The following is a 16484-nucleotide window of genomic DNA, read 5'->3' on the forward strand; positions in this document are numbered from 1 at the left end:
TTACCTCCCACAGGAGGCATTTTCTGGACTATAAAAGTCACACTTTTTTAAATGTTTAGAGATTTATATTGAGAAGAGACACTGTGGCGCAGTGGTTAGCGCTCTCGCCTCGCGGAGACGTGCTTCAAATTCCGGTTCAAATCCCGACCAAGGCCTTTTCTGTGAGTTTGCATGTTCTCCAAAAAACATCCACTGTGGGTCCCTGGGCAAGACCCTGTCTGTGTGGCTACCAACCGATGGGTCATTTTGGGAAAGAAATGTCCCCTCTGGGCATTAATAAGGGACTACTAAATAACTCTATATCAAAATATACAATACATACCATGTTTGACCAGTAGATGTCACTGTATGACTACAGGAAAAACCTCCATTTCTACTGTATTCACTTGACAGAGCACGAGCAATGCCTCCAAAACAAAACTCAGCAGAAATTATCAACAAAAAATGTGTTATTAAAAAATGCCTATATCATGTTTTTATTCTTCACGGTGCATAATTTGAAAACTGACTTTGGAAAAGGTTTGTATTGCTTGTTGATTTGATGACTCAAAAACGTGTTGAAGGACTTTTGATCAAATTTAACTGATAAAACGCGAAACAAGAAGTGATTTAATTTTGGGAGCGAAGCGGATCATGTTGTGGATCCAGGAGAAAACTTCAGCTTTTCATGTAATTCTTAATGGCTTTTTCAGATTGAATTGAAAAGGCAGACTAATGATGAGACATTTGGATCATATTCTAGAGACTGAATCCATAAGAAAACGTGAAGATCCAGACTGGGACCCAGATTCAGCACCTTTATTCACACAGCGGCCTGCATTCAACAACATTTTGTTTTCGCAGTTATTCCAAAAGTGTGTTAATTGGAAGTAATTTTATGAAGTCAGACAAGGTTGAATCACGATCATAAAGGTTGAATTTAACTTCAGGAGAACTTTGTGTTTATATCTCTGGAAATACACAAAAATAATTAAATGCAAAATAGCTGAATTTGCTTTTTGAAAAGGTAAATTTGCAACCAAATAACAGTTTAATTGATTCCGACAGCAATTTCTATTTTTTTTTTTAATTCCTAAATTTTGTTTTTATCTCTAAGAGAGCATGCACCTTTCCCCCCTCTCTTAAAGAGTACACGTGTTCTCAGCAGTGCACCAATCCTAGTCACACTTTGACACTCACTAATAGAACAATCACCCCTCCTATCAGACAATGGAGACTTAGCACATCACTGTCTGTGTATATGTCTGTGGTTTAACCCCCCTCCTCCTCCTCCTCCTCCTACCTGGACGGGACAACACGGTGACATCATCATCAGGCGACACCAGCACCGCCTCGGAGTCACAACAGAGGCGCGCGCGGATCGGCTGGATGTACCCGGACCCTCAGCGGCGGCGCCCGGACCTGTCGACCCCCGTCTTCCGCCGCTCCGCCTGCAGAGCCCCCACAGCCCCGCGGTGATGGCGGACCCCGGCGGCTTCCAGGCGCAGATCGCCTCCATCATTGAGATCCTGGCCAACTCGGCGGTGGCGGAGATCTGCAAGCTCGTGGACGACGGCTACGCGGCGCTGCGCGCGCAGATGGAGCGCGAGCGGCAAAGGAGCGACACGGAGAAGGACGCGCTGCGGCACAAGCTGCGCGAGATGGACGTCAAGGTGCGCAGCTACGAGCGCAAAATGCGCAGGCGGATCCATCACTTCAGGCCGCCCGAAGGTAAACATGAGGCGCGCGGGCCCGCGGCGGACCGCCGCGCCGCTCGTGAAACGGCCGCAGCCTGTCGGACAGTAACAGGTGTTACGAGAAATTCTGCTTTACAGCTGAAGTGAATTGAAAGACGAGTTGAATCACTGCTGCATGTAACATTTGTTTTGCTCGTTGCTCAGACGATAACATAACAATCTGTAGGCGTGAATGTAAAATGACGCCATGCGCTTCTTCTTGGCATGTGTTTGGAATCTGAAACCTTAAATCTTCCAAATCATCCAAAATTCCAAACAGTAATCTGTGTCCCCATGGCCTGTGTATGAGGCACCAGAAGGGAAGAAAGGCTGTCATCTTCCTCACTTGCTTCACTTTTCAGTGGAGCTGCAGAGTCTGAACTTTTCTGGAGTCTCTTCTGGCTCAGGTTCTGCTAAAAAACGGTTTTGGTTGAAAAAAACAGTGTTTCTACAAGCTGAAGGAAAAACGCTCATTAATGTGTTCTTTTATTGATGAGGAAACAAGAGTGGAATTAATCACACAGTTTCACAGATAATTACCTTCAGCAGAATACCTGGAATAAAGTGAGATCTGGGGCTCAAGCACCAGTCTGTCCTGGAGGACCAGGCTTCAGATGGTCCAGAGCCCAGAGTCCAGGAAAACTTTGGTTTATAAGCATTTCTTTCACTCCTCCCTGCACATATGGTGTGGAGATCAAATGTTGTCTTTATCGAAACTGACTCTATCTCGTGTTCTGTCCCGAGAAGCTTTAGACATCACCATCGTACTATCTTCAGACCAGCAGGATGTCAGCTCGACATAAGTTACAAACTGGTGTTTGTAGTTGCTTCCTCCCATATATGGTCGTGTTATTAACAGTCCTGAGCAGAAGTGAGACAAGCTGGTTATACTGGTACGTAAGCTAGTGCGTTGATAACTCAGAACACCTATTTCTTCCTTTAAAGCTATAGTGACAGATCCACCGTAAACATTGGCACGTGGTACCAGAGAGCTGCGTGGTCGGACTGGACGGACAGCCAGTTCTCAGTAGAGCCGCGACAACGCAGCCGTCAGCTGATCGGTAGTGAGGATCGTCACTCTCGACTTGGCCGCAATATTTAACTATTTCACCGGCAGTAAACCCTCCATTGTTTTTAATATACGCCGCTTTGCGCTCACTGGTTGATTTGGTAACTGGGTTTATTGAAACGTCGGTGCATGACACAACATCACTGTGTTTTAACGAGATACAGACGCTCCTCTCAGTACCAGGAGGAGATTCAACAGGAACTGGACGCTGCCAGTTTAACCTGAGTCACAGAGAACAACTCGGACGGCCGCCGGACGCTTCCATGTTCTTCGCTGGACGCATCTCCGAGTCGTTCGCAACCCCGCCTACATTTTTACCGTACTTTCTGTGGTGGGACCACGTGACAGAGTCGGGCCTGGGTGCGTTTTGCTGAACCATAACCTCCCGCTCCGACACGTACTGCGCGGGGGAACAGCGGCTTTTGAATACAATATTGTTGGACGTCTGACTCTGGGAAATTGTTGAAAAACTGTATAATATGGGGCCTTTAATCTCCTGCTCCTACTTCTAACACGTGACAGTTACACCCGTGATAGACACACGGAAATCAAACGGCGTCTCACTTTGTTTACATTTGTACGTCGTACTTCAAATAGAATTTAGTTGGAAGAGCAAAACTATTATAGTAAAGACAACGTAAGTTTATAATCCATGTTCAAAACTGTTATGTTGCATTTGTGACATTTAAGAACTGCAATGAGGAACTAAAGACACTTTATTCCAAGTTCAAAATGACAGTATTTTAAATATGAAACAAAAATTGTAGAACGAATTAAAAGCAGGCAAAACCTGTGATGGTGATGAGCGATAGTGTAAATACACTCTGTTATCTGGAAGAAAAAAACATCAGAAACACATGTGGATATGCGTTATTCTTCAGGAGTGGACGTCCACCTGCCTGGCGCCCTGCTGCTTCCTGCCCCCCCCGAAGACAAACCCTTCCACCAGCCTCAGCAGGTAACATGAAACCGTCTGACTCCACACAACTAGTTCTGTTCAGTCCAAGACTGTATTGGCTCGTCTTCTCTTCAGTACTCTTTCAAATTAAACTTCTTTTGTTTCCCCGAGGTTGTGACAATAATAATAATAATTACTTTTCTTTATGAAATAGTGACTTCAAATGTCTTTTGTCTTAACGAAAATAAAATAAATGAGCTCCTCTTAAGACAAATCTCAGATACTGGCTGCGACATGAAGGATTCTGCCAGAGGGGAAATCAGAGGCTCCACCTTTGGGTTTTCCCTCCATCAGCTGAGTGGACAGTTTTTAACCTGTCGTCTTGCCGCTCTCCGCCCTGCACCTGACGGAGGACGTCCAACACGTAGCAACGTGGGGCTTTCGTCAGGGAGGGGAAGTGTCTTTGCTCAAAACCAAACTGGATTGCTGGTTGTTCACGTCGTAATACATTTGTTATTCCACCGATTTAATTCGTCACACGCTAGTATAGATTATTAATTCCCGCGATGCGTCGTTACGTCCCTGGTCACACACACGGGTTTTTAGTTGTTTGGCTCGTCACGTGAACTTTATTGAGAAGTGGCCTGGACATCAAAATATAGCCGTACATACCATGTAGGACCACTAGATGTCGCTGTGTGACAACAGAATACTGCTACAGTACCACTGAAGTACCACAGTACCATTACTGCTCTATCTGACTGATGGCAGGAAAAATGTGTCCGAAAAGAAAAATATCTCAACTCAGAGTTCAGACTGTGAGGAACTCATGCGAGACGAAGGAGGAAAGCAGAGAAAGTAAAACACAAATTGACAGAAGTTTGTAGAAGCAGCTGAAGTTCCGTCTGGACATGGACAAACCAGTGAAACTTAACTGGACGGATTTTTCTCTTCATGTCACATTTTTTTTACCAAAGCTGAGTTATAGTCCAGAAAATAAGGTAAATAAAGTCAAACATCAAAATATATAAAAGTGGATTTTTAAATATCGAATCTCTCTCATTTAGATCAACTTGTGGATTCAGACCTGTTGTTTTTTTAACTTTTAGATCGATTATTGTAGTGACATTCTTTCCTGAAATAAAAATGTTTATCACACAGGAACATCTAAAAATATTAGAACATCATGACAATGTTCAATATCTGTTGTCGCTCATTTCAGAAAGTCAAACCCAGATATGATCTCGGCTCATGACACACAGAGTGGAATAGTTCAAGCCTTCATTTCTTGAAATGATGATTCTGGCTGACAGAGAGTGAAAACCCAAAATTCAGTGTCTCAGAAAATTAGAATATTACTAAGATCAAGAAAAAAAGGATATTTTAAACCAAATGTAAGGCTTCTGAAAAGTCTGTTTATTTCTCTGCACTCAGTACTTGGTTGCTCCTTTACCATGAAGTACTGCGTCTTAGGGGCGTGGCCAGGAGGCCATCAACCTGTGGTACTGCTCAGGTGGAATGAAGCCCAGGGAGCTTTGATAGCAGCCTTCAGGTCATCTGGTGTCTCTCACCGTCCTCTGGACAATAGCCAGAGATTGTCTCTGGGGTTCGGCTCAGGCCAGTCTGCTAGCGCAGTAACACCAGGGTCACTGAAGCAGCTTCTGGTACCTTTGGTACCTTTGGTACCTTTGGTACCTTTGGCAGTGTGGGCAGGTGCCAAGTCCTGCTGGAACATGAACCCAGCATCTCCATAAAGCTCGTCAGCAGGAGGAAGCATGAAGAGCTCTAAAGGTTCCTGCTGGACGCTGCCTGGACTGTGGACTTCAGAAGACCCAGTGGAGGGACAGCAGCAGAGGACATGGCAGCTCAAATCATCACTGAGGACACTTCACTCTGGACTTCAAGCAAGGTGGATTCTGACCCTCTCCACTCTTCCTCCACCCTCTGGGACCTGGAGTCCACTCTTCCTCCACCCTCTGGGACCTGGAGTTCACTCTTCCTCCACCCTCTGGGACCTGGAGTTCACTCTTCCTCCACACTCTGGGACCTGGAGTCCACTCTTCCTCCACCCTCTGGGACCTGGAGTTCACTCTTCCTCCACCCTCTGGGACCTGGAGTTCACTCTTCCTCCACACTCTGGGACCTGGAGTCCACTCTTCCTCCACCCTCTGGGACCTGGAGTTCACTCTTCCTCCACCCTCTGGGACCTGGAGTTCACTCTTCCTCCACCGTCTGGGACCTGGAGTTCACTCTTCCTCCACCCTCTGGGACTTGGAGTTCACTCTCCCTCCACCCTCTGGGACCTGGAGTTCACTCTCCCTCCACCGTCTGGGACCTGGAGTTCACTCTTCCTCCACCCTCTGGGACCTGGGACCTGGAGTTCACTCTTCCTCCACCCTCTGGGACCTGGGACCTGGAGTTCACTCTTCCTCCACCCTCTGGGACCTGGGACCTGGAGTTCACTCTTCCTCCACCCTCTGGGACCTGGGACCTGGAGTTCACTCTTCCTCCACCCTCTGGGACCTGGAGTTCACTCTCCCTCCACCGTCTGGGACCTGGAGTTCACTCTTCCTCCACCCTCTGGGACCTGGGACCTGGAGTTCACTCTTCCTCCACCCTCTGGGACCTGGAGTTCCAAATGAGATCAAAATGTTCTTTCCTGTGAAAAAAGGACTTTGGACCACTGAGCAACAGTCCAGTTCTTTTCTTTAGGCTCCCATGTCTAGGACTGGTCAGTGCCTAGTGGCACTTGATGCGCTGACTCCAGCCTCAGTCCGTCCTTGTGAAGCATTTTGCTGGACAATCCTCTCCAGGCTGCGCTCCTCCCTTTTGCTGCTGCACCTTTTCCTCCCACACCTTTTCCTCCCAACTTTCTCTGAACATGCTGGATCCAGCACTGTGAGCAACCAGCTTCTTTATCAAGGACCTTTTGTGGCTGAGCCTCCTTATGGACGGTGTCAGTGACTGTCTCCTGGACATCTGTCCAGTCAGCAGTCTTCCCTATGATTGTGTCCCCTCCTGACCCAGACTGAGACCATCTAAAGCACACGTGTCGAACTCCAGGCCTCGAGGGCCGCAGCCCTGCACGTTTTGCATGTCTCCCAGCTTCAACACAGCTGATTGCAATGAGCAGCTCGTTATCTGGCTTTGTGCTGAATGTGGTGATGAACCATCAGGACATTCAGGGGAGGGAGACATTGAAAACGTGCAGGGCAGCGGCCCTCGAGGCCTGGAGTTCGACACCCCTGATCTAAAGGCTCAGGGAACCTTTGCAGGGGTTTTGAGTTAATGAGCTGATGAGGGGGAGACACCAGGACTTTCCAAAACGGAACTTCTTCCACAATATTCTAATTTCTAGAGACACTGAATTTGGGTTTTCACTCTCTGTAAGCCATAATCCTCAACATTTCAAGAAATAAAGGCTTGAAATATTTCACTCAGTTTGTCGTGAGTCTAGATCATATCTGGGTTTGACTCTCTGAAATGAGTGACAACAAATATTGAACATTTTCATGATATTCAAATCTTTTGAGATGCACATCTGCAGAATAACAGAAAGATTGTAAAGCTCAGAAAAATCTGGATCCAAGTTATTTAACCCTCGGGGAAACCGTTTTTGGGATACTCCTCGTGTAAAGGTGACGAACGTTGAAAATCCGACAGACTCAAACTGGTGTTGAAGTTAAAGTGTGAGAAAAGATGATGAAGTGAGCAGGAAATGTCCAACGTGTGTCAAGAAAATAACCAGGAAGACGTTCCCAAACATCTGAAGGCAGAAAAGTAAAGACGGCCAACATGAATCTCCCTTCTTATGGTGTCAAGAGGAAAGATGTGCAATAAATTAAGATTCTCAAAAGTGTCTACAAAGTAATTATCACATTTTATTTGCACAACCCCCCCCCCCCCCCCCCCCCCCCCAACACACACACACACACACACACACACACACACACACACACACACACACACACACACACACACACACACAACTGCTAAGACAAAAATGTTTGTCTTGATTTCATAGTTCACTGTCTTCTGATTGAAGGACATACCGTCAGTTGCCTCTTCCAGTGCCATCTAGTGGTGACTGTCGTGTCTGTTGCTATAAAAGTATCTGTTTTTAAAAAAAAAAAAGCTTTGTCTCCACAATCTCAAGATACATTTGGATCACATGACCAGCTTGTGTTGGTTTCCCCAGAAGATCCAGTCGTTTCCAGACGTGTGCAGGTTGAATGTTCATTCCTCACTGTGTCCAGCAGGACGAAGCCACGCTGCTGCCGCTGGTCAAGCAGGAGAGAGAAGAGGAGGACGAGTGCAACCTGGACCTGAAGGTGGAGGTCAACATCCGAGCCGAGTGCAGCCTGTCGTCGGGTAAGCTGCCTGCTCGGTTTCCTTTTTCCTGAACTCTGTTCATTGATCCTCTACGAGGAAACGGCCTTTTCTTTCCAATGAAGCCACGTAAGGTTCTAACAGTGACAGACTCATCACATTTCTGATCTAAAAAACATAAAAGGAAAACCTTTACAGGACGTGGAGGACATGTGGTGGTCAGGAGGCTTTTTCATAGCCAGTCTTCAAAAACACCACGACATCTTGCTGATCCACGGATTTGAAATTGAAATTGGTCGTTTTTGTGAAACGTATAAATTCTTTGAAGTGAGGTTCTGCTGTGTAGTCCTCGCCTGTGTTCATGAAGTGAGGTTCTGCTGTGTACTCCTCGCCTGTGTTCATGAAGTGAGGTTCTGCGGTGTAGTCCTCGCCTGTGTTCATGAAGTGAGGTTCTGCTGTAACTCCTCACCTGTGTTCATGAAGTGAGGTTCTGCTGTGTACTCCTCGCCTGTGTTCATGAAGTGAGGTTCTGCTGTAACTCCTCACCTGTGTTCATGAAGTGAGGTTCTGCTGTGTACTCCTCGCCTGTGTTCATGAAGTGAGGTTCTGCGGTGTAGTCCTCGCCTGTGTTCATGAAGTGAGGTTCTGCTGTGTACTCCTCGCCTGTGTTCATGAAGTGAGGTTCTGCGGTGTAGTCCTCGCCTGTGTTCATGAAGTGAGGTTCTGCTGTAACTCCTCACCTGTGTTCATGAAGTGAGGTTCTGCTGTGTACTCCTCGCCTGTGTTCATGAAGTGAGGTTCTGCTGTAACTCCTCACCTGTGTTCATGAAGTGAGGTTCTGCTGTGTACTCCTCACCTGTGTTCATGAAGTGAGGTTCTGCTGTGTACTCCTCGCCTGTGTTCATGAAGTGAGGTTCTGCTGTGTAGTCCTCGCCTGTGTTCATGAAGTGAGGTTCTGCTGTGGCAGCAGTGAAGTTCTTGATGGTTCTGTTTTCTTACAGCTCTGGAGCCCAGTGAAGACTACCCCCCAGCCGACAATGTCCTGGACCCCTCCCTGTCCACCTTGTCGGCGCCGCAGCCCCCCTCCCCCCCCTCGGACTCCACGGCGGACCAGACCGGAAGGCCTCGAGCCAAACGTAAAGCCTGCACGCCGCCGGGCCCCGACGCCGTCCGCAGAGAGCTGGTGACGGATGGCGTGCCGAAGCCGGAGATCCAGAACGACGACGACGACACCGCAGAGGCAGAAGTCCACCCCTCCTCCCAGCTGCCGGCCCCCCCAGCTTCGGACGAGCCCAGTCCAGAGCGCCTCAACAGCCTGGGCCTGGACCTGGCCTGGATGCAGGAGCGTGTCAGCCATCTTGGCGCAGCCTACGCAGTGGCTCAGCTGGGTCTGGGCAGCGTGGAGAGCGGACACCCCTCCGCCTCCTTCCCCTCGCAGGGGGTGGACAGCTTAGATGGCCCCCCAACCATGCTCTTCGCCGGCGGCGCCCACGAGATGGCGGCATTCGCCGCCTCCTTCGACATGGCCGCGGCGGCGGCTGCCGCCACCGCTGCTGCCGTGACTGCTCCGCCCCCTCCTCCTCCTCCGCCCCCTCCCCCCACGGCTCCCTCAGCCCCCTCCACCGTCCAGCGGCGGCCCTACAGGAGCGGCATGGCCACCAAGGAGCCGGTGGTGTGCGCCGTGTGCGGGCGCGTCTTCCCCAGCGCCGCCACCCTGGAGCTGCACCAGCGGGTGCACACGGGCGAGAGACCCTACACCTGCCCCCACTGCGGGAAGGGCTTCGCCCAGCCCAACAACCTGCGTGTGCACCTGCTCATCCACACTGGCGAGAGGCGCTACCGCTGCACGCTGTGCGGGAAGAGCTTCATCTCGTCCAGCCACCTAAAGCGCCACCGCACCGTGCACACGCAGGAGAAGCCCTACAGCTGCTCGCGCTGCGGACAGTCCTTCAGCCAGATGTGTAGCGTGCGGAGACATCGGCAGCAGTCTCAGTGCGGCCTGTAGCACCCCCCCCCGCCCCCCGATAGACTCCATGTTTGTTCCAGATCATCGCGCTGACGTCTGGATTTAGTTTCACTCCTGGTGAGTCGGAGTGAAAGTGCCTGAAAACGTCTGGATGTCTGGAGATTCAGCGTCTCGTCCCGTCTGAGGCTCACATTCTTTTCCTTTTGCAGCGACCGAGACATTCACCACTAAGTTAATCACATATTAACCTAAAAAATACAAACGAGAGTCGAAACGAAAATAAATCTTTCACGTTGCACTTTATTCCATGTGAAGCTGTTGGGCCTGCAGGAGCTCTCTGCTGCTTCCCACTGCCTCACATGTTCACTTCAATCGTTGAGGAATTGCAGTTCGTCATTATTGTAATGTTCACACTCTCCAACGTTCCTGATCCAGATGGTAGCAACCAATAATGAAGGAATTCTGTCCATTTAAATGTAATTAAGACAATATGCGAATGTGATCAAGTATTTATAAAGAGATGAAATAACTGCAGTCAGTAACAGAATAATACAGAGAGGACTGCATTCCTTGGAAATAGTTTTTTTTTTTACAGTGTTTATGAATTTTACTAATTAAAAAGGCATAGTGGACATCATATTCATTAATCGAGGATACATATGCAGCACTCCATGGCTGTGGAAATCTTTTTATATTCTTACATTATTGGCTTCATTCCATTTAAAGTGTCAGGACTTGTTCTGTTGCTGGTTGCTACACTCCTGCCGTCACGTCTGAGTGAAATGTTGACATGTAAACCGTCCAGATTCTGTCCCTGCTGCTGTGACTTGTTGTTTTAGACTCGTGTCACTGCAGCGTGCGGGTGAAATGATAAACGTCTGAGGATAAAAGTGCGGCCTGTTCGCTGAGCTCGGTTATTGTGAAGCTCAGTCCAAACCCCGGTCAGTGGGAAGGTGCTGCACCCGTTCCCACCAAGGTATCCCGTTTAAAAAATACTGCACTCGTAGAAGAGATCTCGATCTCAATGCGTTTTAATTTCCTGGTTAAATGAAAATTAGTTTCCAGCAGAAAACTTGATCAGGCCAAGTTGTGAATGAACACCTTGAGGTTTAGCGTCAGGACTCCTCCAGTGCACACAGAGCACTTCACTTTTTCCACATGTTGTCATGTTACAGCCTTGGATCAATTATTTTATTTTTTTTTCCAAAATTCTACATAAATACCTCATAATGTCTCCATGGAAAGTTTTTTATAAACGTATTAAAAGTTTATTAAAAAAAAAAAAAAGAAATCACAAGTATTCACAGCTTTGGCAGCAGTTCAGCCTCCAGCTGTTTGAACATGAAGCCTCGAGCTCGACACACTGAGATTCCTGCAGTGGTTCGTTCCTCTCTGCTGCTGAGCCACTCACAGACCTTCAGAGTCGTGCTGAAGCCTCCTCATATCTCCGCTGGGAGCTTCAGGTCGTTGTCCTGCTGAAGGAGGACCTGCTGCTCCAGTCGGACGTCCTGAGCGCTGTGGAGCAGGTTTTCATCCAGGATGTCTTTCACTCCATCATGACTGGTCTCTCCACAGCATGATGCTGTCTCCACCATGCTTCACTGTAACAATGGTATTGTCCTGTGACATCTGGCCTTCATGACAGAGGTTTTTAAAATGCACCTGAAGGACTCAGACCGGGAGAAACTAGTTCATCTGGTCTGAGTCCTTCAGGTGCATTTTAAAACTCCAGACAGATTGCCACGTGTCTTTTCCTACGGAGCAGGCTCCGTCTGGTCACTGCATCCTACAGTCCTGAGTGGTGGATTGCTGCAGTGATGGTTGTCCTGCTGGAAGCTTCTCCCCTCTCCACAGAGGAACTCTGGAGCTCTGGAGCTCTGCCAGACAGAACCTGGTGTGAGTTCAGGACCAGATTTAGCACCAGTTCTTTGTGTTTTCACCACCAAAGCCCCGGCCTATCAGGTGCTAAGCCGGCCTCACGGCGTTGCCGGGCCAGAGCGGGATCTGACGTGTCATCAGCTGGGGGGCGGAGTTATCGCGACCTACGAGGCGGAAGAGACGCTGAACCGGCATTCTGAAATCGACAGCGAACATCGCCAAAGTAAGATGGACGTGAAAAAACAACAATAGCGCGACGAGGAGACGCAATGTTTTCTGGTTCTTTGGTCTGCGTTCGAGCTGCAGGCCAAACTAGATGGAGCGACCCGGACCAGACCACGTATCAGGGAATACAACGGAACATGGCTGTGGCGGGGTACGTTAGGACTGTAGCAGATAAAATATTGTGCCACAGAAGTGTTTGGGGCTACGCATGCAGTGAGTCTGTCCTGAACCTCGGCTGCTGACCAAAGAGCCAGAAAACATTGAATCTCCTCGTCACTCTATTGGTGTTTCTTCACTTCCGTCTTGCTTTAGTCCGGAGCCCCAGAGTGGCCAGAGAGAATTATTTAAAAAAAAAAAAGCATATTATATTTTTCAACATTTGAGCGTTACAGAGTGACTTTCTGCTCCTTTCACTTTATTTCTGGACGTGTCTGAATCAAAAGCTTCAACATGGAGGAATGGAGGTGTAGAATGATAGAATGGAGGTGTAGAATGATAGAATGGAGGTGTAGAATGATAGAATGGAGGTGTAGAATGATAGAATGGAGGTGTAGAATGATAGAACGCTGCTCTGCAGCCGTTTCCATGGTAACCTAGGTAACCACTCTGATTAAAGTTCTCTTTCACATGAAGCCATTAAAAGGCTCATTTTAGCTCTAAACACTCCAAGTTTCATTTACAGTAGTTTGGTAGTTGCTGATGAACCAAAAGTTTCGCTTCATTATAAAGAAGTTCTGTGGGTAGAAAATAATATTGGAGCGTCTCGTACAGCCTGAGCTCAGTTTCAGCTTCATGGCAAATACTGTGAATACTTGTGTATACATTCTCAGTTTAAAAAAGAATTTACATGCAAACCTTTCAAAAAGAAAAGTCCAGGTATTGTGTGTAGAATTCTGAAGGGGGAAATTAATTTAATCTCTTTTGAATCTATTTTGATAAAAGGCTTTAAGATAATGTGGAAATAGTGAGGTACTGTGAATACTTTTCAACGAGCTGTAATTGTAGCAAAAACTCAATATACGTTGAGTATACTGAATATACTCAATATACATATACGTCAGGTTTAATATCTCAAAGAGCGTGGATATCAATGTAAATTTGGTTTCAGATGTTTTCAAAATTGTTTTTGTAAAGTGTTAAACCTAGTGAGTCGCAAGAACCGTGCAACAGACCAACGTCCACAAACGGGCCAACCGCTGCCCACATCTGGATGTGAAGCATTACAAAATAGGGAAAGATTTGATGAAACAACCAGTTTAAAATCTCTCTGAATCCTAACAAAGTGCTGAGAAAAGACAGAAACTAACTGAACTGGGAACAACCGCTCGCTACACTGACTTAGCATCAGTCACACGTTCAACTGTTTGTTTTGTTTTTAATTACTGCCAAGAGCAAATGAAAATGTAGGAAATGACCGTCTGAAAAACCTGAGAGAGACTTTCAGCTGCTTTACTGTCGCTACAAAGATCTGAAGCCTCCAATACTGATGTTAGTCATCACCAGAGCACTACGCCTTAGTTAGCAGCTGTTCGCATTTCAGTAGCTCGTCGCTAACCAAACATTTCACGACACATAAACTGAAATTAGCAGTGAAGAAGAATTATTTATGTGAATGTGACGGTCGGTAAATTAGTCTCACCTAAAGTTACGCGTGACCTTCGTCCTCGCTTCAGCTTCTTGTGCCTGTTTGGGATGCTAGTCCGACTCTTGGCGCTCCAGCCCAGAAGAGGTGTGATCTTCACTTTTACGTCACTGAACCAAAATGTAGGACGTGTTCACTGTTTGGTCTGGACCTCAGTTCTCTTCAGGGGAAAACTATTTCTTTGGATAGACTCTTTTAAAACCACAGGTGAATGCAGGAAAATGTATTTTTATCTGGCTGACAGGTTTCGGCTGCGACTGCAGCCTTCCACAGAGCGTCATCTAACGTGTGATGACGTGTCGGTCTTTATCAGGTGACCCACACGTCATCACACGTCAGATTCTGTCAGGCCGACCACGCCCCCCCGTCGCCCAGTGGTCTCTGGAGGATGGAATCCCAGGTGTGTGGGTTACCTGATAAAGACCGACGCGTCATCACACGTCAGATGACGCTCTGTGGAAGGCTGCAGTCGAAACATGTCAGCCAGGTAAAAAAAAACGTTTTCCCGCATTCACCTGTCGTTTTAAAAGAGTCTATACATATGTAATTAGAACGACAAAATGAACACAATTCAACAAAAAAACTGTTTTGGGGCAACGAGAACACTCCCACCAAGTCTGAACCGGAGCAAACAAGAGATCTCTGGTCCCTTTGCAAACGATCTTTGTAGCGGGCGGGGTGAGAGGACGTGACGTAGTACGCAATGCATTCTGGGTAGTTAACAAACAAACAAACAAAGCTAATAAAGGTAAAAAAGAATTGAGTCCTGGACTATTCCGATGTGAAAGGCCCCGTACTGTCCTTCCCTTGTGTCTGTGGGGTTAACCTGCGACGTTAGCTCGAGGCTACAAGAACTTTGGAGTGGTTGGGAACTACAATGTTTAAACACACACACACACACACACACACACACACACACACACACACACACACACACACACACACACACACACACACACACACACACACACACACACACACACTGTGATTGGAAGTCGTGCTAACTTTGTCCTCCTCGATAATGTTGCAGAGATTTAGAGAAAGGTCGATTAAATCCCGGGCAAAAAGCTCGTTCTTCCACGTTTAATGTTGCTGGATCTGATCGAAGACAAATGTTAATTATTCCTTGGAACCACAGTAACTAGTAACTCGCTTCAGGAAATTCCCTTTATTCTGACTTGAAATGATTCATAAAATCCTTGGCTCTATTCTCGAGTTTATAAAGATTGTGTCTTGCATACATGTTGTATATACAATTTCAGAATCCCCTCAGGTAGACTCCTGTTTACCTTTTTCAACCTTTGTAACGGAGGACTAAAGTTAGCATCATCTACAGATGCAACATATACAGAGAAACATCTACCCATTGTTGTCTTTGCCAAGTTAGGCTTACTATCCAACCATAAACAGGAAAGAAACACGTTGACTCTTCCATCAAAGCACTTTAAATGTTCCCACTGCAGTTCTGTCGAACCGTGGGCCGAATCTAGAGTTTGTCACACACATTCCCACCACGTCGTTTATGAGTGGCCTTCTCGCAGAGGTGGAATTAAATCCTACGCGTCGGCACTTGGTAGAGTAAATCTTGTAGCACAGGCCTGCTCCTCCACATTGTGTTCAAACTACCGTCATTACATTGTGCTGACTGCAAAATGTTCTGTACTGTTGTCCGGAGACCACACCTCGAGGGTTGTTCCGGGAATCGAGTATTTTACTTTATAGATACAAAAAAAAAAAGCATTTGAAGCAGGTCTGCAAATAAATCTCTCTTCCTCAAGTGTTTACAGGTGGAATCCTGCAGTGTGACTGTTTTTGTAATGTCAATCGTTCTTTGTTCTTGATAAGTCTCAGAGAACATAGCTGTGTAAAAAGAGGTAAAGTAAAACGTATACTGTTGTGTTCATATGTGTTGGTGTTTGGATGTAATCTGCACTATAGCTGTAGGGGACGCAGCTGAAACCAATATTTTGCCTTTGAGTATTCTTTCATGACTGTGTTAAAAAAAAATTATATGGGTGTCATTAAATATATAAAAGATTTGCAATGAGCCGGGCAGTACTGTGGTCATTTTAAATCGCCTCTGTTTTGTTACTCATCTGACATTTTCTCCCAAAATTCTGATTTCTTTACCTATGCACGTATCGGTGGCGGGCCGTCAGGGCCTGCAAGGCGTTCTCTGCAGGCCTAAGAAAAATATCAGAATCACAGACTGATTATATTTTGTCCATGAATACTTCTTAAATAATTCCAAAACAGTCTGCTTCCTCTCAGAGCTTCTCCCCTGTCTGCGCTGCTTCCAGATGCGTACTTCCACATTAAAGCTTTTAACCAATCACATTTCAGCCATCACCTGTTGCCAGGGTAAAGAAATCTGCCTGAGGCCTTCAGGTTCAATTCTGCAGGCGTCTGTACCGTAAAACAAGTGTCAGTTGCTGCTGCAACCAATCAGATTTTGATATTGACGATTCAGGGCCTTCTAGCAGGTCCAGGGTGATGTCAGAATATTCAAGCCCTCTGATTGGATCGTCAGAGAGTTCACGCTCCAGCCAGCTGACTGCATCTATAGCGAGCTGCATGAACAAAAGTCTAGTTGTGTTGATTTAATAGAAGTTTTGTCAACCGACAATGGCTAAAGGAGAAGATGAAGAGATTTGGTTGCAGATTTATTGTCAAAACAATTTTCAAGACCGACTTTTCCAAGAAGTCTTTGAACGCACCGCAGCGCTCCACGCACACTGAGGTCCGGTGCAATTTACTTGTAC

General features: G+C 46.9%; 1 protein-coding gene across 1 annotated transcript; it reads left to right on the top strand.

Annotated features, from left to right (window-relative positions):
• Positions 1–1343: 1343 nt before the first annotated feature.
• On the top strand, positions 1344–10248 carry LOC308110262 (uncharacterized protein). Its single transcript, XM_080464461.1, has 4 exons — positions 1344–1710; positions 3666–3742; positions 7939–8053; positions 9013–10248. Exons 1-4 carry the CDS (start codon positions 1458–1460, stop codon positions 10014–10016), a joined length of 1449 nt encoding a protein of 482 aa, XP_080320587.1. The 5' UTR covers positions 1344–1457; the 3' UTR covers positions 10017–10248.
• Positions 10249–16484: the final 6236 nt, after the last annotated feature.

The sequence above is a fragment of the Lipophrys pholis genome (genome assembly GCF_963383615.2).
Source record: "Lipophrys pholis genome assembly, chromosome: 5".
Lineage (NCBI taxonomy): Eukaryota > Metazoa > Chordata > Actinopteri > Blenniiformes > Blenniidae > Lipophrys > Lipophrys pholis.

Excerpts from the sequence above, each read along its gene's own strand:
- LOC308110262 (XM_080464461.1), top strand. The coding sequence starts at position 1,458 with ATGGCGGACCCCGGCGGCTTCCAGGCGCAGATCGCCTCCATCATTGAG. Across the intron at positions 1,711-3,665 it reads TCACTTCAGGCCGCCCGAAG|GAGTGGACGTCCACCTGCCT; the intron begins GTAAACATGAGG and ends GTTATTCTTCAG. Across the intron at positions 3,743-7,938 it reads CCTTCCACCAGCCTCAGCAG|CAGGACGAAGCCACGCTGCT; the intron begins GTAACATGAAAC and ends CACTGTGTCCAG.